Source organism: Musa acuminata, chromosome BXJ2-4, assembly GCF_036884655.1.
Source record: "Musa acuminata AAA Group cultivar baxijiao chromosome BXJ2-4, Cavendish_Baxijiao_AAA, whole genome shotgun sequence".
In the NCBI taxonomy this organism is placed as follows: domain Eukaryota; kingdom Viridiplantae; phylum Streptophyta; class Magnoliopsida; order Zingiberales; family Musaceae; genus Musa; species Musa acuminata.
The window spans coordinates 21,335,986-21,362,516 of NC_088341.1; the positions used below are offsets into that span (position 1 = coordinate 21,335,986).

General features: G+C 41.8%; 1 protein-coding gene and 1 long non-coding RNA gene across 10 annotated transcripts; one reads left to right on the forward strand and one right to left on the reverse strand.

The window, feature by feature from the left end:
• Positions 1-10,313: 10,313 nt before the first annotated feature.
• LOC103974816 (uncharacterized) lies at positions 10,314-13,593 on the reverse strand. 6 transcript variants are annotated; one of them, XR_001976637.2, is made up of 4 exons: positions 13,449-13,593; positions 11,375-11,993; positions 10,656-10,812; positions 10,314-10,538 (listed from the first exon to the last, which is right to left on the reverse strand). It is a non-coding gene; the product is annotated as an uncharacterized LOC103974816 (long non-coding RNA). The 6 variants fall into 6 exon arrangements; XR_001976635.2 differs by having other exon boundaries at positions 11,375-12,064; XR_010486040.1 differs by having other exon boundaries at positions 11,375-11,809; positions 11,880-13,593.
• Positions 13,594-14,281: 688 nt separating this feature from the next.
• Positions 14,282-26,323, forward strand: LOC135610119 (E3 ubiquitin-protein ligase RGLG4-like). 4 transcript variants are annotated; one of them, XM_065104195.1, is made up of 12 exons: positions 14,282-14,430; positions 14,522-14,852; positions 24,314-24,398; positions 24,466-24,606; positions 24,678-24,791; positions 24,876-24,973; positions 25,058-25,137; positions 25,220-25,325; positions 25,430-25,557; positions 25,625-25,748; positions 25,831-25,887; positions 25,985-26,323. In XM_065104195.1, exons 2-12 carry the CDS (start codon positions 14,526-14,528, stop codon positions 26,066-26,068), a joined length of 1,344 nt encoding a protein of 447 aa, XP_064960267.1. In that variant the 5' UTR covers positions 14,282-14,430; positions 14,522-14,525; the 3' UTR covers positions 26,069-26,323. The 4 variants fall into 4 exon arrangements, with proteins under 4 accessions (XP_064960267.1, XP_064960269.1, XP_064960268.1 ...); XM_065104197.1 differs by having other exon boundaries at positions 14,289-14,430; positions 14,525-14,852; XM_065104196.1 differs by lacking the exon at positions 14,282-14,430 and having other exon boundaries at positions 14,466-14,852.
• Positions 26,324-26,531: the final 208 nt, after the last annotated feature.

The window sequence follows — 26,531 nt, forward strand, 5'->3', positions numbered from 1 at the left end:
CGTTTAGATTAACATGTGGAGTACTCATCCTCAATTTCTTGATGTTATCAGATCTGCTTGGAATGTTAATGTGCATGGATCTCCCCCTTACATCTTATGTCAAAAGCTCAAAGCCTGTAAAGCAGCACTAAAGGAGTGGAATACAAATACCTTTGGCAATATTACCACCACAGTTCAATTTTGCAGGAAGGAACTAATGTCATTGCAACATGAGCTGCAACTTCAGCCAAATGATGAGAATATTATCTATAAAGAGACAGAAGCCAGAAATAACTTCATGCAAGCCTTAAAACAGGAGGAAAGTTTTGTAAAGCAGAAGTCTCGACAGCATTGGCTTACACTAGGAGATTCCAATACTAAATTTTTCTATGCTTCAATTGCTACTCGAAGGGCTGTTAACCGTATCAGCAAATGCAGAGACAAAGATGATAATCTTATTGAGAATTTAGAAGAGGTTAAAGCACACACAGAGCAATTTTTTTATTCCTTACTCAATCAAGCTGGGAAAACTAATAACATTCATGTGAAGCCGACTAGAAAACTTGATTCGGAAGCTATTTCAATCCTCAATGCCCCAATTACTGACGACGAAATTGTATGTGTTGTCTTTAAGTCACCAAAGCACAAAAGCCCAGGTCCAGATGGATTTCCAGCTGAATTTTACCAAACTGCTTGGTCTATTATTGGAAATGATGTGATCAAGGCTTGCCAACATTTTTTCTCTTCAGGTCATATTCTTAGAGAGATGAATTGCACCTTTATTTCTTTAATTCCGAAGAATGCAGGGGCTGATTCACTAGAGAACTATCGACCCATATCATTATGCAACTTTATTTACAAGATCATCTCCAAAGTATTAGCAAATAGAATGCAAAAGGTAATACACAAGATCATTAGCCCAAATCAAGCTGCTTTCATCAAAGGGAGAAGTATACATCATAACATTTTGCTTGCTAATGACTTGGTCAAAGATTTGCATTCAAAAGCAAGAGGGACAAAAATATGTTTTAAAGCTGATTTACGGAAAGCCTTTGATTCAGTTAATAGGAAATTTATCTATAAGATGCTCCTCGATATGAACTTCCCACAGCAATGGGTTAATTGGATTCAATCTTGCCTGGAAACTCCAAAGCTTTCGATACTCTTTAATGGCTCACCTATTGGTTTTTTTGGGAGCACGAATGGCATCCGACAAGGTGATCCACTCTCTCCGTATCTCTTTACTATTGCGATGGAAGGACTTAGCTGTATGTTGGAACATGCAGTCTTAAATGGCAGCATAAAGGTACCCAATGCTGGCTCTATTCATATATCACATATAACATTTGCAGATGATTTACTTATCTTTCTCCAAAATGATCCAACTTCAGTAAAGAACCTGGCTACTATTATGAATGACTTTGGTATGGTTTCTGGACTTCAGTTAAATCATGCGAAAAGTAAAGTATATATGAGTCCTTACGTTGAGAATAAGGTCTTTATTGCACAAACTTTGGGGGTTAGTGAGGGAAGCCTGCCAGTTCCTTATTTGGGTCTCCCGCTCATATCCACAGGTATTCACAAAACCCACTATCAGCCTATCCTACAAAAAATAAAGAATAGAATTTCTTCTTGGAAAAATAGGCTTCTATCAAAAGCAGGACGACTCGAACTCATCCGTTCTGTATTGCACTCCTACTCTATATATTGGTGTAATGCATTTCTTCTGCCTGCTGGACTTCTCCAAGATATTGAACGGTTATTAATGAACTTCTTCTGGAATGGCACAAATGATAAGGCAATGCATATGGTAAATTGGGATAGCATTTGCAAACCGAAAGATGAAGGGGGGCTAAACTTGAGAAATACTAGAGATTGGAATCAAGCATGCCTGGTACAACAATTGTGGGATCTTTTGCAAAACAAATGTTCCTTATAGTCACAATGGGTTTCTGCTAGGTATCTTTCAAAGGAATCAATCTGGGAAATTTCAACAAGAACATACCACTCTTCAGCTTGGAAAGGAATTTTAAAGGCAAGGAATTGGCTAATCAAACACATTTCTTATGCAATCTCTTCTGGAACTAGTACTAATATGTGGTACGATCCTTGGGTGAATGGGAAGAGTATATTTCAATTATATGGCGACAGAATACGAAAAGATCTTGGGGCTCCCAAAGATTGGAAGGTTTCCGAGTTCATTGCTAACGGTACCTGGTGTCTCCCTAATCCTATTTCTCCCGAAATGTTATCACTTTGGCCGACTATCATAGCTATTCCAATCAAGAACAACTCTTCAGATATACTTATTTGGCCTCATGACAATGGCAAATTTAGTGTCACATCCGTATGGAATCAAATTATACAAAGAAATAACAAGTGGGTCCCAAGCAGTTGGACATGGGATCGACCGGGATCACAAAGACACTCCTTATGTACATGGCAGGCCCTTCTCAATAAACTACCTACAATAGACAATATGAAAAGAAGAGGTATCTATCATGTTAACCGATGCTCCATTTGTTTGCAACAAGAAGAAACTGTTGACCACCTTTATTTTGCTTGTAATTATACAAAATGGATATGGAAGGAGATTCTCCAGCGATTTGAACTCAATAGACTGCCGCAACCAAACTTGCACCAAGAACTAGGCGACCTTATGCAATGTTTCTCAAGAAAAGGGCCACTTACACAACTGGCAAAGGTTACTTTCAGATGCGCTATTTGGTGGATGTGGAAGGAGAGATGTAATAGAATCTTTGAATGTCAACACACAAACAATGCTCAGCTCTTGAAAGAGATTATTAGAGACTCAAGATCCTGTATGGAGCATGATCTCAAAATCGAGCACTTCACCCGAAGAGAAAAAGATATTTTTATCAAATTTAATTTTGCTATTAGCTAAAGATCTTGGGAATGATGTCAAATAATGTACCCACAGGTAGTTATAGTCATAACTATCGCATTCGCACTCTATGAGTTAATTGGCTTTGTCTATGACTTGTATAGATAAAGCTATTTGTAGAATCTTTACACATAATCAATTTACTTTTACTTACCAAAAAAAAAAAAAGAGTTGCGTCGGAGTCATGACAATGATCACGTTGGGAGTTCGAGAGCTCGACGGAAGTTCGGACAGTCGTCGGAGGTTCTGTGGGAACAAATCCGAGAAGTCCAGAAGCTTGCCAAAGGAGCTCGTCGGAACTTGCCAATTGGATCGTCGCAGTCCAGGAGTTTGCTGGAAGTCCGCAGGAGCATCACCGAGGGTTCATCGGATGATCGACGGAAGTTCGCCGGAAACTCGCCGGAAGAAGCGAGTGACGCACCAAAGCAAGCTGCAGAATATGTCTTAGGAAATAATCGTAGTTAGCACTTTGATTAAGTTAGAAATGGGAGGTGATCCCATTAGCTTAATCCTAGGGCAATTGGGCCCCTGAAGAACTCAAATTGGGTCGAATGGTTCAACCCATTCGGACCCAGGTTGCTGTGGGAGGTGCAACCGCCCAGGCAGGGAGGTAGCACCGCCCAAGCTATGTCTCCCAACGAGACTGGGCGGTGCAACCGCCCCAGCCAAGAGGTGCAACCGCCCAGGGATCAGTCTCCGAGCGAGACTGGGCAGTGCAACCTCCTCTGTCAGGAGGTAGCACCGCCAGAGCTCAAGTTTCGAGCTCTGCCAGGCGGTGCAACCTCTCCAGTCAGGCGGTGCAACCGCCTGAGCTCGGTCTTTGAGCTCTGGCAGAGAGGTGCAACCGCCCCTGACAGAGGTGGCACCGCCCAGAGGCTCAGTCTTCGAGCTCTGCCAGGTGGTGCAACCTCTCCAGTCAGGAGGTGCAACCGCCTGATCCCGGAATTCCGGGATTTGATCGTTTTGAGCTCCAAATTTGAACTGGGTTGGGGCCTATAAATACCCCACTCATTCAGCACTGAAAAGATACAGACCTACACCGAATTCTTGATCTTTTCTGTGATTCTAAGAGCTCAAATTTGTGTAAAGTCCAAAAGTCCTCCTCTTTCTGTTCTTCAAGTCTTAAGTTGTAAAGAGAGGAGAGAAAGGTTCTGTAAGGGTTGTCTCCTGAGCCCGTCAAAAGGAGTGAAACTGTAAAAGGGCAGTTTGCCTTCGCCTATTGAAAGGAAGGCCTCTAGTTGACGTCGATGACCTCGTCGGTGGAGGAAGCCAAAAGTGGAGTAGGTCAAGACTGACCGAACCACTCTAAATCTCTGGTTTGCTTTTATTTTGAGCAATTTATCATTACTGCAAACCTCCTACATAGCTACTGCTCTCTGCACTTTTACAAAAAAGTTTCTAAGTTCTGATCTTTCCGAATCTGCATTCAGACGTAAATCGATGTTTTCATACGATCTTTACATTGCAGTTTACACTTACGTTTTGATTCTACTTATAACTGCAAACTGTCTTCTACGCTTTTACGAACGAGTTTCCTTGCAATTTATGTTTACGTTTTGATTTATAACTGCAAACTGTCTTCTGCGCTTTTACGTACGAGTTTCTTTGCAGTTTACGTTTACGTTTTGATTCCATTTATAACTGTAAACTGCGCTTAGACGCAAACTGTGTTTAGACGCAAACTGCGCTTAGACGCAATATGCGCTTAGACGCAAACTGCGCTTAGACGTAAACTGTGCTTAAACGCAATCTGAGCTTAGACGCAATCTGCATTTAGACGTAAACTGCGTTTAGACGCAAACTGTGTTTAGACGTAAACTGCACTTAATCATAAGTAATCTTAGAATCGGCTTTTGCATCAAAATAGTTTTTATTGAACGAACGCAGCTTTCGTTTTTAATCGCTGAAAGATTTCCGCTGCACTAATTCACCCCCCCCCCCCCCCCCCCCCTCTTAGTGCTCTCGATCCTAACACTATCACATTTTTGGTGTTATATGTGGATGATATCCTGATCATTGGGAATGATGTAGGAATATTATCTACAATAAAGGCTTGATTATCTAGACACTTCTCTAAAAAAGACTTAGGGGAAGCATTATATATCTTGGGGATTTAGATCTATAGAGATAAATCCAAAACGATGCTTGGCTTGTCCTAGTCTAGGTACATAGACACTATTATCAAAAGGTTTGGCATGAAAAATTTCAAGAGATATCTCATACCGATGAGACATGGATATCGCTTTCTAAGAGTATATCCCTAAAGACTCTTGAAGAAAAGGGCGAACATAGATAGGATACCCTATGCCTCAATGATAGAGTCTATCATGTATGTCATGCTATGTATCAGGCCTGATATAGCGAATGCTTTGAGTGTCACGAGCAGATATCAAGCAGATCCAAGCTTGGAACACTGGAAAGTAGTAAAATATATCCTTAAGTACTTGAGAAAGACTAAGGATCTTTTACTAGTATATTGAGGTAATAACCTCAAAGTTGAAGGCTACACAGACTCGAATTTCCAATCTGATATCGATAATAGCAAGTCGAATTCACGGTATGTGTACACCCTGAATGGAGGAGTAGTATGCCGGAAGAGTTTCAAGCGAGATACTACTGCTGACTCGATCATAGAGGCGAAGTACATTACTACAACGGAGGCAGCAAATGAGGGAGTCTAGATAAAGAAGTTCATCACAGATCTAGGAGTCATGTAGGGCAACGAGGGGTTGATTTCTTTATATGACGACAACAATAGGGTGATTGCTCAGGCAAAGGAACCCAGGTCTCATCCGAAGTCTAAGCACATTCTGAGGAGGTTCCACTTGATCAAAGAGATCATGACCCAAGGAGATATAGCAGTAGAAATCCATTTGAAGATAACATCGTAGATCCACTAACAAAGTTGTTATCTCATATTGTCTTTAAGCGTCAAAGGGATCTGATAGGGATCAAACACAGAGGTAATTGGATTTAGGTCAAGTGAGAGATTACTAGTCATAGGTACTCTGCAAGACAATCACGTGAGTGATGGCACATGTGACTTGATTATTATTATTTGATATTTTATCACTTTATAGGGCAGGATCCATTATGGTTAATTTGATAAAAGGCCTCTATAAATAGGAGGGAACCAAATGTTCATAGGCTAGAGCTTCTCTTGGTTGTCATTTCCTATTCTCCTCTCCCCTTCTCCTCAGATAACAAGCTTGGAGATTTGAGGAGCATCATCGTAGCCCTACTATGTGAATCACCGCTAGAGAGAAGGACGCTTGACCTCCTTCACCCTCTCCTATAGATCTACAGGGATTCAAGGATATATAATTTCCCTATATAACATAATCTTTCATATATGCAGTTTTCAATTTTACGAATTTTTCGCATCAATCTTCGCACGACAATGAACACAATTTATGGGAAATTTAGGGATGTTTGTTTTATGTTCTTTCGTTGCACATGTGATGTCACCCCCAGAATTCCTACAACCTTGACAAAAGAGGAATCGGGAGTAGAGAAGAGGTATCTATCATGTTAACCGATGCTCCCTTTGTTTGCAACAAGAAGAAACTGTTGACCACCTCTATTTTTCTTGTAATTATACAAAATGGATATGGAAGGAGATTCTCCAGCGATTTGAACTCAATAGACTGCCGCAACCAAACTTGCACCAAGAACTAGGCGACCTTATGCAATGTTTCTCAAGAAAAGGGCCACTTACACAACTGGCAAAGGTTACTTTCATATGCGCTATTTGGTGGATGTGGAAGGAGAGATGTAATAGAATCTTTGAATGTCAACACACAAACAATGCTCAGCTCTTGAAAGAGATTATTAGAGACTCAAGATCCTGTATGGAGCTTGATCTCAAAACCGAGCACTTCACCCGAAGAGAAAAAGATATTTTTATCAAATTTAATTTTGCTATTAGCTAAAGATCTTGGGAATGATGCCAAATAATGTACCCATAGGTAGTTATAGTCTACAGCATGTGTAGTCATAACTATCGCATTCGCACTCTATGAGTTACTTGGCTTTGTCTATGACTTGTATAGATAAAGCTATTTGTAGAAACTTTACACATAATCAATTTACTTTTACTTACCAAAAAAAAAAAGGAATCGGGAGTAGACGTAGGTCGCGACGATCGAACCATTATAAAACTCAGTTTGTATTTCTATTTTACTTTTTACCTTTATTGTAAACTTCTTAACTTGCTTATTACATTCTTATTAACATTTTCAAGTTAAACATATTTTTGATACTATTTTATCGAACGAGATTTTTGAATCGACGTAACCTTTATGAAAGCACTAATTCACCTCTTAGTGCTGACTTAGTCCTAACATAATCAAAGCCGAGAAACTTAGCTAAAAAAATATCGCATGATAATGAGTGATATTATCAATAGCCTATCAACTAAAACAATGTCGCGACAGAGATGTTGACTATACACTAACAGGGCAGCTCGTTCAATCAAGGATGACAATTTTGATATCAGGATGAGTGTCATCCCATAACAATAGTTACAATAATTTGATGCACCATCGCATGACTCATTAATGATCAGAGAATCCGTGCAATTGTTCTCGGTATTTACTATGTCACTGAGTGACGTTCAAAACTTTCGTTTGTGACAAATGCGAAAGTGTCTCTTGATTGGGTCTGACCCACTTTGACAACCTAAATACTATAAAACAAGACCTATTTCAATATAAAAGAAAAAGAAACAAATGAACAACCTTAATTATCTTTGCCTTGTTATGTTGTGACTATCATTAAGTCATCAATTTTTATTTTTTTTGGACTCCCGCACTTAGAAAAATTCTTTTTTTTTCCTTTCTCTTTTCTTGATCGGAGCTCTCTATTTTCTTTTCTTTTTTTTTCTTTTTTTTTTTTTGCTATTCCTTGCACAGTAAACCATATTTCAGTATGTATACGTTGACCACCGCGAAGTCAACGGCGGCAACAAGCAATCTCCAACCCAAACCCGAATCACGGAGAGGTTCAAACATCGGTATCGACCACAAGCTCTCTGCGAGCGAGGTCGAGCAGGAGGGGCCGGAGGGCGGCTCCCGCGGCCGCCAGGGCGAGGTCGCGGGCGCGGCGGCGGCGGTTATCGGGGTCGACGGCGATCCATGCGTGTAGCATCACGAGGACGACGCCGGTGAGGAAAAGCGCGAAGACGGCGAGGCCCAGGTCGGCAGACACGGAGCCCTCATCCTCGAAGGCGACGGCGTGGATAGCGAACCAGATGAGGCAGATCCCGAAGAATCCCAGCATCGGCGGCAGGTCGATGGTCTCCTCCTCCTCCGCCACCGCCGCAGTCACAAGCCGTGCGATTCCCTTTCACTAATGTTATTTTCGGGGATTTTGGGAAGCTTATTGACTCGATTTGGGGGAGGACACTAAATAGGACGACGACGTTGGTCATACTGTGCTTTATGATTCGAGAAATCTGGATTGTTTGTCACACACCGGCACCTCGACGGTCGCAATCGTGTCGTCGGTCAACGCATGTTGTCTGCCGTCAGACGTTGATAATGTCGTGGGTGCCCTGAATTTCCACGCGACTCCTCTACGGATGAGATGTATTCTAGCAAGATTACGGCTAGCAGCGGATCCCCGTCCACTTGGAATGCTGGTTCCAAACGTAACTCGGGGACGAAGCACCGGCTTAGGTGATGGAAGACCCTCAATCAATTGTCCTTTCCTCCACGACGAGGTCCAAATTTTCATGTTCTTATAGATAAGATTGGAGTCCGCCTCCTAATTAATGGTGCATTAAAATTAATTTAGATGATTACACACCTAAAGCATAGATAGGTTTGATTCGAACCGAATATCTAATCAATCAACAGTCATGTTTAGGGGGCTCCAATTCTATCCATCTAGAATCGAAATCGATAATTTTAATTTTGTTTCGAAATGATTAGAAAAAAAAAAAAGATAAGGATTGTGACAATGTCTCTCACTTTCTCCTTGTCAATATATTCATGAAAACCCAATCATTAATCATTAAAAAATTAATATACTTTTCCTTTTTATCATCATGATTGTATTCTTTTTTGTCTCCCCCCTTTTGTCGAAGATCATCCAGGTCTATGACTTTATTTTAGCTCATTTACCCTACTCCCCTCCCTCCCCCAACCCACTCTCAATCACAATTACGAGCCCCATCGATGCTATCCTATCCTCTCACAATGAGTCTATCATTGCTTCTATTACCATGAGCCCGGATCTCATTATCCTCGTCCATAAGTGTCGTGAGCACCTATCTCTGTACACTTGGCCATAGTTCTAAAACTAGATTCGACGATTTCAGAACTGAAATCAAAATCATCAAAAACCAATCCAATTCCAGTTGATTTCAGAACTGCAATTAAGCCTACGTAAGCTTTGCTATGGTATGCCATCTACTTAGGCTTTGTCATAGTATGCCATCAGGGCTAATTTTAAGCATTGCTATGTATGCCAATCCTCCGCAACCTTTTGACAGAGAGCAACCCACGAACGGCAGCTTATTCATGAGGTGTAGACTGTTTGGATAATCTGTCAACGTTGCACAAGACATTGTTTTCTGTAGCTTCTAGAAAATGTTTATCATACTTGTTAAGTGACGAGATTGTCTGGCTTGGTCTTGTCACGTCCTATTGAGACAGAGATCGAAAAGTGTTTCCTAAATTTGTGAATTGAATATAGTTAACCAGATGAGTTCGTGTCAGTCTCAACGTCATCTTGATTGGAACCGATACATACGCAAAAATTTAAATTTGACAAGGAAATAAGAATAAATAAGGATGAATTCGTGAAAAGAAAAACCCTAATTTTGGATTTTGTAACAGTGTCTCAAAAATTTTCAAAACCTTTGTTTCACAAAAAGATCATTTTGCTGGTTCACACTTCACTGGTCGATTACTCCCTCCGCACACGCCTGCTCATCAACCCTCGTCATCCCACCACCACCACCCACAGCCCTCGCATGAGGGCTCACCGCTCCTCTCCAACTCTGACCCTCATGCGAGGCCTTACTCGTCAGGTCTCGTTGTCTCGTCATCACCCACAACCCTCGTGAGAGAATCAACTGCGCAAGATTTCTTCCCTTCGCTTGCAATCCTCGTGCGAGGGTTGGTCGCCTCTCTTGCAATCCCATCGTCACCTGCAGCCATGCGAGGCCGCCCCCCTCCGCTTGTAGCCCTCGTGCGAGGGCTGTCCGCAACCCTCCACCAACTCTCGCTCGCCCATCGACCCTTACCAACCCATTGCTCCCTGTAGTCCCTTATGAGCACCGCCATCGTAGGCGAGGATCGACGGGCCAAGCGACCAAGGATAAATTGATAAATTTTTTTTAATATCACAAGGATAAAATGATCTTTTCACACAGCCAAAAACGCTTTGTGAAAATCTTTTAAACTTGGAGCACTCTACTGCAAAATCACAAAGTTATGATTTTTTTTCAAAAATTTGTCCAATAAATAATCCAAAAAGCTAGTACAATTTTTCATTGTTGCAGTAAGGAAAATATCCCCGTAGCTAAATTTCCGATTGAATTTGACGACTTGTATGGTTAGGTGAGGTGCTCAAAGGTTTCCCAGATGTCCCTGCTGTCTCTCATCCTCGATGACCAACGATTAGATGACGTCCTCTATCATAGCATCTGCAAGAAAATGGGGAAAAAAGGAATTAAAACCCAAATCTGAGAAAGCCGGTGGAAATCTTAGAAATGTTCTTAATATTACAGAGAAACAACATATACTCATGAGGAACAATTTACCACTTAACGGTCATATCTATGTAGACATGCCACACGTCTAGAAGTGCCTATGCGATTGCAGGATTCTTTTGACGACCGGCAAACCAAAATTTCCTTTGAAGAAACATCAAAATGCCCATCATCATCAAAGAACATACAAGACTTCTGAAATAATGACCTACACGGGATTAGCATAGAACACACAACAAGAAGCTGTAAGGTCCGATGATAGGTAAGCAAAGAACTTGATATCGCTCAAATACACAGTAGGCCAAAAAATAACTAATTGTACACTTACGATTGATGAAAAACACAAAGTGCAACCAGACTACGATACAACGACAAAGAACAACGATTTATATAAAACAAGATGCAAACAGAGCACAAGTTAAAAAATAAAGAATTTTAGGAAAACTCACTTGGTGCATAAGTAGAATATCCTTTGGAAAAATCAGCTAAATTCATTGACGTGGAAATCTAACAAATGAAATTACAATAAGTAAAGAAATGTTTTTATTAGAAAGAAAGGAAAACTGTTTCAAAGTGTTCAGAAGAAAAGGCAAGAGACTTTATTTTTACTCGGATTAATAATTCCATACAAGTACAGTATACTTTTTAGAATGATTTCTTTTAAAAGCAGGCACATATATTGTATCTACAGAAAAACTAGCTCAAAGCCTGTGTGCTGACATGAACGAGTTCCGACTAAGACATGCTGCATTCCAGTGATAAAAATTTACCTCATCAACACTAGTTTCCAATATTCTTGCCCTTTCTTCTCTCTCTCTTGTTTGAGATGCCCAAGTTATCATTGCTCAATATGGTAACTCAACAAAGTTCCTGATGAGCCACGTGCTCCAATAGCTGCACTCTGTGGTTAGTGGTTCATGTTGTGTCCACTTTCTAATTCCTCCAGGTAGCAATTTGGGCAAACTTATTCGGCTTGCAATGCCTTCCGTTAAAAATAGCACAGATCTGATGTTGCCCAGCTTTGCACTTATCACATTGGATCCACCGGAGAACACATTCATGAATAAAGGAAATTTTCATGGTAGAGAAAAGAAAATTTGTAGAAACATAAAATCAAAAGGTCCTTAACCCTTCAGTTCAGCATCTGTTTCAGCATAAGTCAACCTCCTCTCTAAATCAGACATAAAAATCTCTTTTCCTGCAACCTTGATACTCTCACCACTTACCCCATAGCACTTGCTACAGATTACAGAAAGAATTATTTCAATCACATACCTACTTAATAGTTTCAGAACTTCTCATTGTATAATAAACTTCCATTGGATTGATGTGGTTATATAACATAATGAATAGTATCCTGGTGGTGCCTCAAAAAGCAGCTTCTCCATCCTGCACAAACAGCATGATTTCTAATCTATCAAGTTTTCCATGTCCCGAGATTTCTCCATGTTTGCTTCGTCCTAAGTGACAAGGAAAATTTGCAGAAAAAGACAACTAAATTTCTCTAGAGCACAAAGGGAAACTATCTAGAGTGTAACAAAAAGCATGTGTAGGACAAAATCAATGAAAAGAACTCAAAATCTTCAATGAAAAATACACAAGTTCTCAAGACCAATTTGAAATAATTTATACAAAAAAAATGTAAAGTGCAGTGCCAATTAATTAGACTTACAGCAGGCTGTATTCATAAAGTGTCTATGTTTCCATTCTCGTTTTTTAAACTGCTATGATTGCATTTGCAAAATTGTAACAAATCTATATATAACTCATAAATCAAGCAGAAACCATAAGACTTTCATCGTTCTAGTAGCACCAGAAGACTCTGTATCCCAAATTTTGATTCTTGCTTTTGACTTGTTTAGCTTAAACCATGAGATGGACTCATACTATGACCTTACTACGGCAAAGAGTCATGATAACCAGAAGACAAATGGGTTGCCTGCATTCTTCAACATATATGAGTATCACCGGAGAAGAAGCGGCAACAGTAACTACTAAGGGTGTTCTAAAGGTTTCTAAAGGCGTTTTATTCCTTTTTCTCCCAATTGAGTTAAGGACTTTTAAGCTGACAAAAGTTGATGAGCACCCAATGTTGGACCCATATGCATATATTAACTGACAAAGACAATGTCGTATCAAAAGTTATACTCATGGAAAAAGAATTTAACACACAAACGACGCATAATTTTACAACACACAGATTATAGACCATAACATATCATTAATTGTTAAGTGAAAGACTCTGCAGACCAGGTGTCTTGAGAGACAGCTTTACAATGTCACACCAGCATTTACTAGCAAATGATGTTGAGTTCTATCATAGCCAACCAACCGTATGTACCATAGTTTGGATGACCTTACAAGAATTTACAGATCCAATTGCTTTTATAGAGCTGATTTATGGGGATTTATCAGCACACCCAAAATTTGAATTGTTAGAGCAAATAAACTGCACATGAAAGCCACCTAAATTTTGAATTGTTGAAGCAAATAAACTGTACATGATCCCCAAAGTTGGAATTAATAATTCCAAAATAGACATCAATTTGCTATGTTGAGGCGAGTTTCTGGCCAAATGTGTGATCATGTATAAAATCATATGAACATTCAGAATAGATACGCGCAGATCATGCCTTCAGTGGGTCCTTTCATTAAGGTGGCGGCGGTGGCTGAGGAAGGGAGAAGAGAGGGGACGGGAGCTGCCTGAGGCGGAGAGGGAAGGGAGACAAGGAGATGCGGAGAAGATGGAGGGCGATGGCTCTTGGGAAACGGAGAAGAGAGAGAGAGAGAGAGAGAGAGAGAGAGAGAGAGAGAGAGAGAGAGAGAGAGAGGAGAGACAGGTACCGCCGGAGGAGAAGGGTTGCCGGTAGCCAGTCGTTGACAGGGAGATGTCGCCCACCGATGGAAGTTTGCGAAGCCACGTGATGGAGGCCATACTAACTCTGATAGCAAACCCTATAAGAGCAACGTTTCCCGAATACTCATTTGGCTCTCCAAGGAAAGTTTTGATGCCTCAGAGATTACAACGCTTCTTATATTATCACTTGTTTTTCTAAACTATGTTAGACTCGAAGTGGTTGATCAATTTGAATTACTTTTGATCCGACTTGCACCAGAAGTCTTCCTACTCATCCGATGCGTATCCGAATGCTCGACGTTGCACATCAATATCGATATTAGATGGGTTACCGATATGATCCTTTGGAGCAGAATATTTTTCTTATCAAATTTATTTTATTTTTATTATATTCACTACAAACTAAAATTTCATTCCTTATCAACAAGATAAGATGGTAAAACTATAAATTGGGTTCATTTGGCATTTAAGGACAGATGACCTCAAATCGAGTTGCAATGATTGATAGTAGAACAGAGTTAGAATCATGAATTAAGACGATAGTGAAAACATTGCTTCGGTACTCTTTGCCTATATGCAGGGATAATCCAAATATTTTACAGACATCAAGAGTACCTGCTGTTTCTCATGCATGCCCACTTCAGGACAGTAACTGAGGCACTCAAGGTGGCATTCTTATTCCCCAACCACATGTTTTAATGGTTTCGAGGAGAAAGAGGAGGCTTAATTACCGAATGATCGTTTCCCATGGAGACGTCTTCAGCCAACTCTTGTAGGAAAAGTTGAGCTTTTGAGAAAAGCCATGGTGCATCGGATGCCGTGGCCCTCGCCGAGGTGGGAAGAGCACCGCGGGCTAAAGGCGCCTCGGGGAGAGGGATAGGGGAATAAAAAGGCTCCCAAACGAAGCGGCACCAAAGAGGAGCATCCACCGCCAGATTCATCACGCCTCTCTTCTCCGACAAATGAACAGTACTGTCACATGAACTCCCATCTCTCTCTCTCTCTCTCTCTCTCTCTCTCTCTCTAGATATCTCACGCTTCTCTCCGGTTCACTGGTCAGTAGCATGGGCAACGAGATCCCATGTGCCGGGCGATCTAGTCTTCGAGTTACGGACATCAACAGAGAGATTTCGTCGACGACTACTTTTCCGCCTCCGCATAGGCAAAGTTTCCAGGGTCAGGAAGCCGAGATGCATCTGAGATCCACAACCAGACCTTCTTCTCAGCCACCCACCAGGCAAAACCACCCGGAACACCGAGTTGAGAGGCTGCCACCCTCGACGAATTTAGCTTCGCAACCTTCTTTGAGGCAGCGCAGCGTCGAAGACGAGAGGAGACACCGGATGAAGAAGTACTCGTACATCCCCGACTACTACACCTCACTCGAACAGGTTCCGTCTTTTCACCTAACACTTCGTGCCATTCCTCTCGTTCAATTATGCAATATATTTATCATAATTAACCAAGCCTTAGATTATTTATCATCATATATTTCAAATATTTATAATATAATATAATAGACAAAAAGTATTATTTTAGAATTTTCGTTAACGCTTCCGAGCATATAAAATTATCATCATATGATAATAATTATAAGAAGAGTTAAGTATAAGTCTTATATGGAACCATCCATACTCAATTTCGAATAGACGAATCATCTATACTATTTTGATTTTTTATTTCAGTTTCATTTGATTTGAATCGATATACTTAGAGCTAATTATATATTATCCCATATAGTTAGACATCTTTAATATCTTCATCCATAGACTTCAAAAATTTATATTGAAATTTCTATAGTTATGAAAGTGAAATATTTAGTTCCATTTAAACTGATAGAAGCATGAAAATAATAGATAAAAAAATAATTTTAATATTTTAATTTGTGGTGATAGACTGCAATATTATTGAGAGTCATGGTGACCATTGCGGATGAGGTAAGTGATTGCAAGAGGTGAGGGTCGCTTTGCATCTGCGTCGACATCGACGTAGTTATCAAGTGACCCTTTTATCACTCTGTATCCGCGTTGGCATCAACGCAGATGTCGAGTGGCTCTTTGGTTGCTCGGTAACTGTGTTAACACTAATACAAATGCAAAGCGACAAAAGGGCCGCTCGACAACTACATTGACGTTAAGATCGATACAATTGTCGAGCGATGCAAATGCAAAGCATCGGCATCTGCATTATTTTTTCCTTCTCTCTTTGTCTTATCTCTCATTGTCATTCTCCCTTCTCAATTATAACAATCATCTATGACATCCTACGATGCTGTTGTCCACCATTTTTATCTTCTATCCTCTTCTAACATGGTATCAGACCACGTTATCATCAAGACTCTACCGTCGACCACCAACTCGTTGTTGGAAGATCTATAAGATTTCCCCAACTATATGAGGAAATCTCTATTCTGTTGAGCAAAATCCTCTCTCCTAATCTGTATAAATAGGAGAGGAACATGTTAATGTATTCAAACTAAAGTTACTTCAATAAAGCTTTTTACTTTTTCAATAAAGATTTTTCAATAATTGTTCTTATCTTCTATTATTTTCATTATGGTATCAGAGCCACTTGCTTAGAGCAAGCTCTCTTCTCGCTGTCGACTCATCTGTTGCTTCTCCACCTCCAGCGGCAAAAGAAAAGGCTTTCTATTATTGCTTTTCCATCGTCAGGCCATCGGCACGCCACTGCCACTCTGTACCAACGTCCGTTCCCTTCCGCTGTGGCGTCTCTAGTCCTACGCTCACCAGCACTACCCCACCTTTCCTCCTTTGCTATATCCTTCTTCTCTATTGTAGCATCGTTGCATCTTCCTCCTCTTTTGCAGCTTCCTCCTTTACTATACCTCTATTGTAGCTTTCTCCTCTCTCCTATGCTGCACCTCTGCTGTAGCTTCCTCCTCTGCTATAATTGTTGGGAAATCATGGGGGCGACATCACATGCGCAGCGGAAGAACAAGAAAACAAAATCTTCGATTCCCAAAGAGATGTTCGTCGTCGTACGAAGATTGGTGCGCAAAATCCGCGAAACTTAAAACTGCGTATAAAGTAGGTTGTGTTACCTAGGGAGATCGTATATCCCTGTTCCCTTGCAGATCCTTAGGAGAGGGTGAAGGAGGTCAAGCGTCCTCCTCTCTAGCGGTGATCCACACAGCAGGGTTGCGACGATGCTCCTCAAGACTCCAGGCCTGCTCTAAGGTGGAGAGGAAGAGGAGAATAGGAAAGGCAAGCAAAGGCTCTAGCCTATGAGGCTTTGAATCCCTCCTATTTATAGAGGTCCCCTGTCAAACCCTAATGGGTCCTCCCCTAGTGGGTATTGGATCTGCATCCAATAAGACAAGGGCTCCGTCAGATATCTCATATCTGAACCTCTACTCATCGCAATGCCTACCATATGTGTGTGACCCTCTAGGCCCAATATCGAGCTGGCCGTGAGTCATACCTATCAGAACTCCTTCTAACTCAGTGAATTATTATCTCTGTAATAATTCACTTGACTCATCGATTACGGAAGTACTAGGCCACTACGCCGTAGTCCCCAGACGTTACAGGGGAATACAATCCATTAGACATGTCTGTCCTCAGTTACCGTGTACCTATAATCCCTCATCCATCTAATATCCCAGAGACCGTATATCGAGCATGGTGTTGTCAGACCCATACGGTTTCTACTCGAGTCTCGCTCTAATCGGATTCTCCCGGAGAACTCTTTCTCTCTCAACTCGAATGACCCTAGCCAGGGATTTGTCTGAGCAAGAACACATGGGATATTCCTCTCATGATGCCGAGAGTGGATGATCCTCTATCGATATTTAATAGCCCTCGTAAGGTCGACTACCACTCCCAATGACCAGCTGTACTAGATCTGGGATAGCCAAACCTATAAGTCTGGTATCAAAGAGTGGAGCACTCATACAGGACATCCTTGGTGTCTCAAGTCTAAGGACCAGATACACCACTAGGACTACGGAATCGCTGTCTAACAATAAGGCATCATCAACCATCCAGCATTCCGTAAGCGGATCAATCAGTGAACTCATTCTCCAATGAGCACCTGTACTGTATCCCTAGTATCCCTACACGAGCAGCTATGAGACCAGCTGCATCCATCATATGGACGGGTATACAGCACACCAGTCTATCTGGTTATCACGATGTCCCTCTCGAGTAACCTATGACCGGGATTATTTAGGATATGTGTTTAAAGGTGAATCGATCTCATTATCATGATCTCATCACGATTCGATTCCCATTGCACAAATCCAAGGACATCACAATATATGTATGCATTTATGCAATAGTTATAAAGTGATATACGCCAAAATATAATAAGCAAAAAGATTCTGTATCAAGTCACACGTGCCATCACTCACGTGATTGGCTTGTTGGGCACCTATGACTAGCAATAATATCGCTGCAACATCGTTGCAACTTCCTCCTCTACTGCAACTTCCTCCTCTACTGCAGCTTATTCCTCTGCTACAGCATTGCTATAGCTTTTTCTATTACTGCAGCTTTCTCCTCTACTACAGCCGTCGTCGTCGCAGCCGCAACAACAACAACATCAACAATAGTAGTAGTGATCTGCTCTTAAATCTCTCTACTCTGTTGAGGGAAATCCTTTATTCTGTTGAGGAAAATCCTCTCTCCTAATCTGTATAAATAGGAGAGGAACATGTTAATGTATTCAAGCTAAAGTTACTTCAATAAAGCTTCTTTACTTCTTTAATAAAGTTTCTTCAATAATTGTTCTTATCTTCTATTATTTTCATTACTCAGCACCCTGACCACTGAGACACTCGTCGTCTTCGTACAACGACTCACCTTACTCCGTGAGTTCGTTTTTATCTACTTTCTCATCGGTCTATGCGCCTGTTCCGCCACGCCATCGCCGGTTGATCTCCATCGCTCCCGACCCTGCCTTTCGGTCTCTGTCGCGCCACCCCGCCCTCCCCGCGAACGCTATTGCCTCACTGTGCCCCAGGACGGTGCCATCGATCGTGATCTAATTCATGATCTTGCTGCTCTGCCCGCTTCCCGCCATCCCCATCCACGTCGCCCTCCCGAGCGCCTCGAACAACGGCGACAGCTAATGGACCACCCCCTCGTTGCCCCCGGCCAAGATCGCCAGATACAATTGCTACCACAAGGCCACCCCAGGCAACAACATGCCCTTCCCTATCTCCTCTTCCCCACCATCCTCGCCTCCTCTCAACCCCATCCCCAAATCCTTCACCCGCTGCTATAGTTGGCCTGGAGTACGCTGTGCTCTGTTCTCTACTGACCTCCACAACTGCACTACCTTCCACCATCTTGACCTCGCTGCCAACAACCTCATCGGGCCCGACCTGGCATCGCTGAGCGAGTTGTGGGTCTTGAATCCCTCACTGACGCCTTCTTGTGGGGCTCCTTAGCCCACCTCATCGGGCTCCAAGTGCTCAGCCTCGGCGATAACTCGTTCGACCCTAGTCCCTTCCCGAAGGTGGTGGTGAGCTTGACTAAGCTCAACTAGCCGGTTGCTAACTCCGCCCGCTATTGCAGTTGGCCCAAAGCCGCAGCAGCCTTCTCTGCCGTAGCAGCCTCCTCTATTGTAGCCTCTAAAATTCCAAGGATGCTGCGACATCTCCGTGGCTGCTTCCCGGCCCGCAATAGCTGCCAGTAGCTTCTTCTGCTGCAACAGTTGCTATAGCAGCAATGATCTGCTCTTCTCACAAGTCTTCTCCATCCCTCCTCTATCTTCCGTGAAGATCACTACTAAAAAAAAAACATAAATTAAATTATCTTCTTCTGATATTCCAGTTACTATTTCTGTAGGGACTCATAATACTTCTCTTATAGGGCTTATCTCCATCAATGTTGTCACGCTAATCCCTTTCAAGTTATCAAAGGGTGGCAACTATGCATCCTGGAGGGCTCAATTTTCTAATCTCTTATTTGAATATGACTTGCTAGGCTACGTTGACGACTCTTTTAGTTGTCCGCCAGCTATGATCAACATCCCCGAAGAACCTAGTCCAGTACCAAATCCAGCTCACAAACTGTGGTTGCTTCAAGATCGTCTCATCCTCTAAGCTATTCAAGCCTCAGTTGTTGGATCAGTCACTCCATTGATATTTTCATGTGTGATTGCTACCGAAGTGTGGTCTAAACTACAAACAGCCTTGGCGAATCATTCGCGTACTCACAAGCTCAGTCTTCTATCCAAGCTAATGGTGACAAAACAAGAAGGAAGTACTATCACTGATTATCTACAAAATATCAGAGTTATCATCGATGACTTGGCTTTGATAGGTCATTCCCTATGTGACGAAGAGATCATTATCTATACCCTTAATGGTCTCGGAGACGACTACAATGAATTGGCAGCTACAATTCGGGCACGCGACTCGCTAGTATTATTTGAAGAACTCTATGACAAGTTGACTGACTATGAGACGTATTTGAAGCATAAGGACAAACTACCCGGACCGACTATCACAACTCAAGTTAGTCACAAGTCTAAGAGGAAGGGCACTTGGTACCCTACGAACACCACCAAAGGTTTGGCCAATACACATCTTGATCTTATGTGTCCCATGCAAAACCCCCCCTTATCCTCCTAATCATAACTTCTTGCAAAGTGGCAACTCCAATAATCGTCCGTCTTGGCATCCTACCCTACCAAGCCAACAAAGACGGGTCGTCTGCTAGTTGTGTAATAAAATTGGACACTCTGCTAAAGTTTGTCGGTCTTGACCAAGCCAACAAAGACAGGTCATCTGCTAGTTTCCCTGCTCCGTCACACTAGCCTCAAGCAAATCTCCTAACTACTCTGACGACTAGCCAGCCCAATTGGATTATCGATTATGGTGCCTTCCATCACATCACCTATGATCTTCAGAATTTGTCTCTCCAATAACACCTATGGTGGTGATGAAGATATCATCATCGGTGACGGTAAAAGACTTCCTATAACTCATACTAGTTCCACAACGCTTAATTCTGATACTACAACCTTTACACTCGATATGTTTTATGTGGTCGTCATATTAAACAAAACCTCATTTCTGTTTCTCAATTTTATAAATATAACAATACTTCAATTGAATTCTTTTCTAATTCCTTTCTTGTCAAGGACTTGAGCACGGGAGTATCCTTGATCTAGGGCCCGAATAAAGGTAACATTTACGAATGATCGTCAACTCCACAAATAACCCAGCCCACTGTTTACTCTTCCATTGTGGCTTTAGTTGATGTGTGGTATCGTTGTCTTGGTCATCCCTCGTCCCTTATTTAGCAGAAATTAGTTTCTCATTACTCTCTTCCTATTTTTAAATCATATAGTTCTATTACGCATTGTGATTCATATCTTAGTAATGAAAGTCATCAACATCCCTTTGGCTCATCTTCCATATCCTCCTCTAAACCATTTGAAATTATTTATACCGATGTTTGGGGCCCTGCTCCAATCTTGTCTTTTGATAAATTCAGCTTTATGTCAGTTTTGTAGATCACTTCACTAAGTACACATGGTTATATCCTCTTCACCATAAATCTGATGTTTCCACCATCTTTCCCACCTTTTGAAAGTTGGTTGAAAACTACTTTCAATCTACAATCAAGACGGTTTACTCTGACGGTGGCGATGAATATCAAGCCCTGGTATCTTATCTCTTAGCTTGTGGTATCCAACACCTCAAGTCTCCCCCGCATACTCCTCAACTAGTTAGCTCTGCCAAACACAAACATCGGCATATAGTAAAAATTGGGCTCACACTTCTACATCAGGCCTCTATGCCTTCAAACTTTTGGACAACAACCTTTCAAACGATCATCTACCTTATTAATAAAATACCTACACTAGTCCCCCTTTAACACACTCTTTCACAAACCTCCAAACTTTTGTAAACTCTGAGTATTCGGTTGTCTATATTATCCATGGTTACATCTATATACCTCTCATAAGTTAACATCAAGATCTAATCCTTATGTCTTTATAGGTTATTCTCTTGACCATAATGCTTTCTGCTGCTATAATCTCCACACTCACAAAGTCTTTATATCACGTCACGTTATTTTTATTGAGTTTATCTTTCCTTTCCAAAACCATACATATCCTTCCATGCGGACCGCTTCACTAATCATTCCTCACTAGAGTATACCTCCGATCCAACCAGATAAGCCTCCTATGTCATCGTCCAGTTCCTCCCCTCTAGATCCACACTTTACTACTCCTCCAATCCAGTAATTTCTCATTCCCTCCATTCCTACTCCACTCCTTCCTTCTCAAATTGATGGGGTCATAAGTTCATAAATGCTACCATTATCTTTACCTCCTTCTCGATCAAGTGATACTGACGTGCTTCCACTTGACCCGACCTGTGTAAATGATTCTCCACTGTTTATTCCAACAACACAACGTCACGATCCCATAATCTTCAATCATCCTATGACCACATACTCTAAGAGTGGTATTTTTAAACCACGTCAAATCCTTGACCTACATGCTATCATGGATTCCTCATCCACCACTATTGAACCCACCACCTTCACTCAAGCCCAAAAATCTTCGCATTGGCGTACCTCCATGTGTGAAGAATATAATGCCCTCCTCCATAACTCAACATGGGATCTAGTACCTTTTCATCCTACAGAAAATATTATCGGGTGTAAGTGGGTCTTTTGAATTAAGCGGAACCCAGATGGCTCTGTTGCTCGATATAAGGCACGCCTCGTCGTCAAAGGATTTCATCAAAGACCTAGAGTTGATTTCACTGAGATGTTTAGTCTCATTTTAAGCCCACTACAATCTAACTTATCTTGAGTCTGGCCACCACTAAGGGCTGACAATTATGACAATTGGATGTTAATAATGCCTTTTTACAGGGGGGCTCTAACTAAAGATGTTTTTATGCAACAACCTCCTGGTTTCACTCATCCTCAATGTCCAAGGCATGTTTGCAAATTTCAAAAAGCTATTTATAGTCTTCGTTAGGCTCCACGAGCTTAGTACACTGAACTTAGCTCCTTTTTTACTTTAGTTGGCTTTATCAACTCCAAATATGATACCTCGTTATTTCTACGGCAACACCATGAAGACACAATATATATTCTAGTATATGTTGATGATATTATTATTATAGGCAACAATTCCATAGAAATCCAAGTGTTTATCAAACAGTTAGCAGAATGATTCTCGCTTAAAGATCTTGGATCCTTGAACTACTTTCTGGGCATAGAAGCTACATTCACATCTTTCGGTCTCTTTCTATCACAAAGAAAGTGCATTCAAGATTTGTCATCAAAGACAAACATGCAGGACGCAAATGTGGTTACAACCCCTCTCTACTAGTGGCTCTCTTAAATTATCTAATAGAAGTCTTACTACGGAATCCACTCAATACCGACAAGTCGTTAGCTCTTTATAGTACTTAGCTCTTACCCATCCAAACATCTCCTTTATAGTTAACAAATTATCATAGTTTACGTAGAGGTCATCTACTATGCACTAGTCTGCGGTCAAACGAATCATGCGATATCTTAAAGGGACACTCCTTTCTTCGTAAAAACTCTTCACTTTATCTTTATGCCTTTGCCGATGCCGATTGGGCAGACAACTTTGATGATAGAACATCCACATCGGGTATATTGTCTTCCTAGAGTTCTCATAAGTAAAAGATAGTCGCACGGTCTACAATTGAAGCTGAATATCGTGCCATCGTCATTGCTACTGCAAAACTTAATTGGGTCACAAATATGCTCAAGGAACTTAACATCAATTTCACTCCTACAATATATTGTGATAATGTCAGAGCTACCTATCTATGCGTTAATCCGATATTCCACTCTCATATGAAATATATTGCTATGGACTTCCACTTTGTACGCAATCAAGTTGTCCGTCGTCAACTTCGTGTTTCTCATGTACATATGACTGATCAATTAGCCGACTCACTCACGAAGCCTCTCGCTCGTAAACGTTTTGCATTGCATTGATCCAAGATTGGTATCCTTGATAGGAGCACCATCTTACGGGAGCATGATAGTAGATAAGATTTCTCTAACTGTATAAAAAAATCTCTTTATTTTGTTAAGAAAAATCCTTCGTAATAGGGAGATCACATGTTAATACAAATAGCTTCTTCCATAACTTTTATCTTCTATCCTCTGTTTTTAAATCTAAATAAGAGGACGGTAAGAAAGTCTTAAAACTAGCCCACATGCTTACGTGGACCGTGCTAGAAGTTTCTAAAGCCTTGACCGTGTCATTCCTTAATCCACATACACCGAACAGGTATAACTTAGATCGGAGATAAGGTATCAGATGCCATACGGCTCGTTGAAAGGAAGAAGCATCACACTACTAACATTTATTCTCCCTTAAGATCAAAAGCGCCCCACCTAGAAGGATCCAAGAAACTTCCTCTGCCTCTCCTTTATAAGAAGACAAACATCCAACTTCTTAGTTGGAACATGGTTTATCCAGTGGAATGAACCATGTCCCAGTCAAGTCTTAACGAAGCAAACCCCCATCCCACCTCCTCCCTCTTCCTCTCTCCCAAATGCTGACATGGGCAATGTGTTGACCCGAGCTCGAGTTATACTTCGCCGCCGGTCGCCTGTGCAACGTCAGAGTCAGCCCAGTATGAGGCGAAGTTCCCGGGACCCATCGGAGAGGCAGGGGACCACCACGAGACCTGCTGCCTCCGGGCCATCCACCGACCACCGAAGCCTCGATCGTAGGAGAAGTCAACTTATCCAGAAGTACGCCTTCATCCCTGACAACTACACCTCGGTCGACCAGGTTCAGCCTTGCAATGGACAGTTGCTGCGGTACCGGTGAGATGTAAGTTTAATGGATGCTGAATTCGCAGGTCACCGCTGCCTTGAGAGAAGCAGGTCTGGAGTCGTCGAATCTGATACTTGGGATCGATTTCACCAAAAGCAACGAGTGGACAGGTTTGTAGCAGACAGAAGCATTGTGTTTTCTGTGTTCTTGCTGCTGACGCTGCATGATTCTTCCAAGGGAAACTTTCTTTCGACGGCCAGAGCTTGCACAAGATCGGCGGCAGGTCGAATCCTTACGAGCAAGCGATCACCATAATCGGGAAGGTGTTGGCTCCGTTCGACGAAGACAATTTGATTCCTTGCTTCGGGTTCGGCGACCGTAAGGCCTCGTATGCTCTGCTGCTACCGAATGCATGCGTGTTCTTCTTCTGACATTTTTGCTCATGACAGACACCACTCATGATCGGGAGGTGTTCAGCTTCCATCCCGATCAATCTCCTTGCCATGGATTCAACGAAGTGTTGGCTTGCTACAGGAAGATAGTTCCACACTTGAGACTCGCAGGTGCCTCTTCAACCTACCGCTTCATCTTCTACGTCGCAGAGACCGAAACCTACTCTGACAGCTTTGTGTCTGTGTTTCCCGTAGGACCGACCTCCTTTGCGCCCATCGTGGAAGCCGCCGTCGACATCGTGGAGCGAAGTCGAGGACAATACCATGTGTTGGTCATCATTGCAGACGGCCAGGTTCTTCTCTTTGCTGCTTCTTCTCCCCCCATGTTTCCTCGATCAAGCAAGCATTGAGTACTGGTCGCATGATCTGTTGTGAAGGTCACCAGAAACGTGGACATAAACGACGGGGATCTCAGCCCACAAGAGAAGAAAACCATCGACTCAATTGTGATGGCAAGGTAAATGTTCATCGCTCATGGTTGTGCCCAAATATGTAAGCAAGCTTTCGAGCTAATCACATCCATCGTCAAAATCCTGTAGCGCTTATCCATTATCCATTGTGCTTGTTGGAGTTGGCGATGGACCTTGGGATGACATGAAGAAGTTCGATGACAGGATTCCGGCACGCGATTTCGACAACTTTCAGGTCCTGAAACATCGAGATCTCTTCTTCATCTTCTTCCAGCTAGATGATTCAAAGATGACTTGGTTCAAGTCGTATTGGTTTTTAGCTTCCATTCCACGATGCAGTTTGTTAACTTCACTGCTATCATGGGCAAAAATGCAAACGCAGCAGAGAAGGAAGCAGCCTTTGCTCTTGCTGCTCTGATGGAGGTCCCCATTCAATACAAAGCAACGCTGGAGCTTGGCATTCTTGGGTGGGTACGCCATTGCTGATTCCAAACCTCCTCTAACGATCGCTGCCTCTAATCCTCCTGTGTACAGGCGGGTGACAGGGAAGGCCAAGCGAGTTGTGCCACGGCCTCCCCCATTACCAGTCGCCCAAAGACAGAGTTCCTCGAGGCCTGCACGAAGCAGCTCAGAAAGAAACAGCGATGACCAGAACCAGGTAACACCACCACATTTACCGCATTCCAACCCTTGGAGATTGGAGCCATGTGATCGATCATTTCGGTTTGTTTTCTTGGCAGATTTGCCCGATTTGCTTGACCAATAAGAAGGACTTGGCCTTTGGTTGTGGCCACATGGTAAATCCCACCCCATCACATGCATCAATCAATCTTCTGATGCCCGATTGCTGTAACATCCGATCATGTCATCTCTCTCTCTCTCTCTCTCTTGCAGTGTTGCAGAGAGTGTGGTCAGAACTTGAGCAGATGCCCGATCTGCAGAGCAACCATAACGTCGCGCCTGAGGTTGTACTCCTGAAGGTTTGACCGACAAGAACTCGTGATCGCCGAAGGGTTGAACGCCAATAAAGTTTCATGTTATGCGTCTCCAAGTTATGTTTGCAGATTTCATGGTTGTGATTTTTCTCTTTGTTGTGTACTTTTATTCTCAGTAAGTACTCTGCTGTACAAATGTGTTCTGTATTAGTAAGATTAACTGCTGTACCACAAAGAACTATGTCTGTCAGTCTTGGTTCTCAAATTTGTACTAATAAATTTTTTTTTTTCAAATTTATATTAGAGAATATACAAAGAAAGTTATGTTTTGCATAAGGATAACTAAAGAATTATGTAATTAATATCGTATATTAAATAATTTAGTCTTTCAAAATAGATAGATAGAGTCGCACTTAACATTTTATATTGATTTTATGATATATTTCTTATTTATTGATCTTTGAATTTATTTTTTAATTTTTAATTTTTTTTTTCTACTTTCCCTC

Coding starts and splice junctions, on each gene's coding strand:
- LOC135610119 (XM_065104195.1), top strand. CDS start 14,526: ATGGGCAACGAGATCCCATGTGCCGGGCGATCTAGTCTTCGAGTTACG. Junction 24,607..24,677: donor TTGCTTCGGGTTCGGCGACC/GTAAGGCCTCGT, acceptor TGCTCATGACAG/ACACCACTCATGATCGGGAG. Junction 24,974..25,057: donor TCATCATTGCAGACGGCCAG/GTTCTTCTCTTT, acceptor TCTGTTGTGAAG/GTCACCAGAAACGTGGACAT.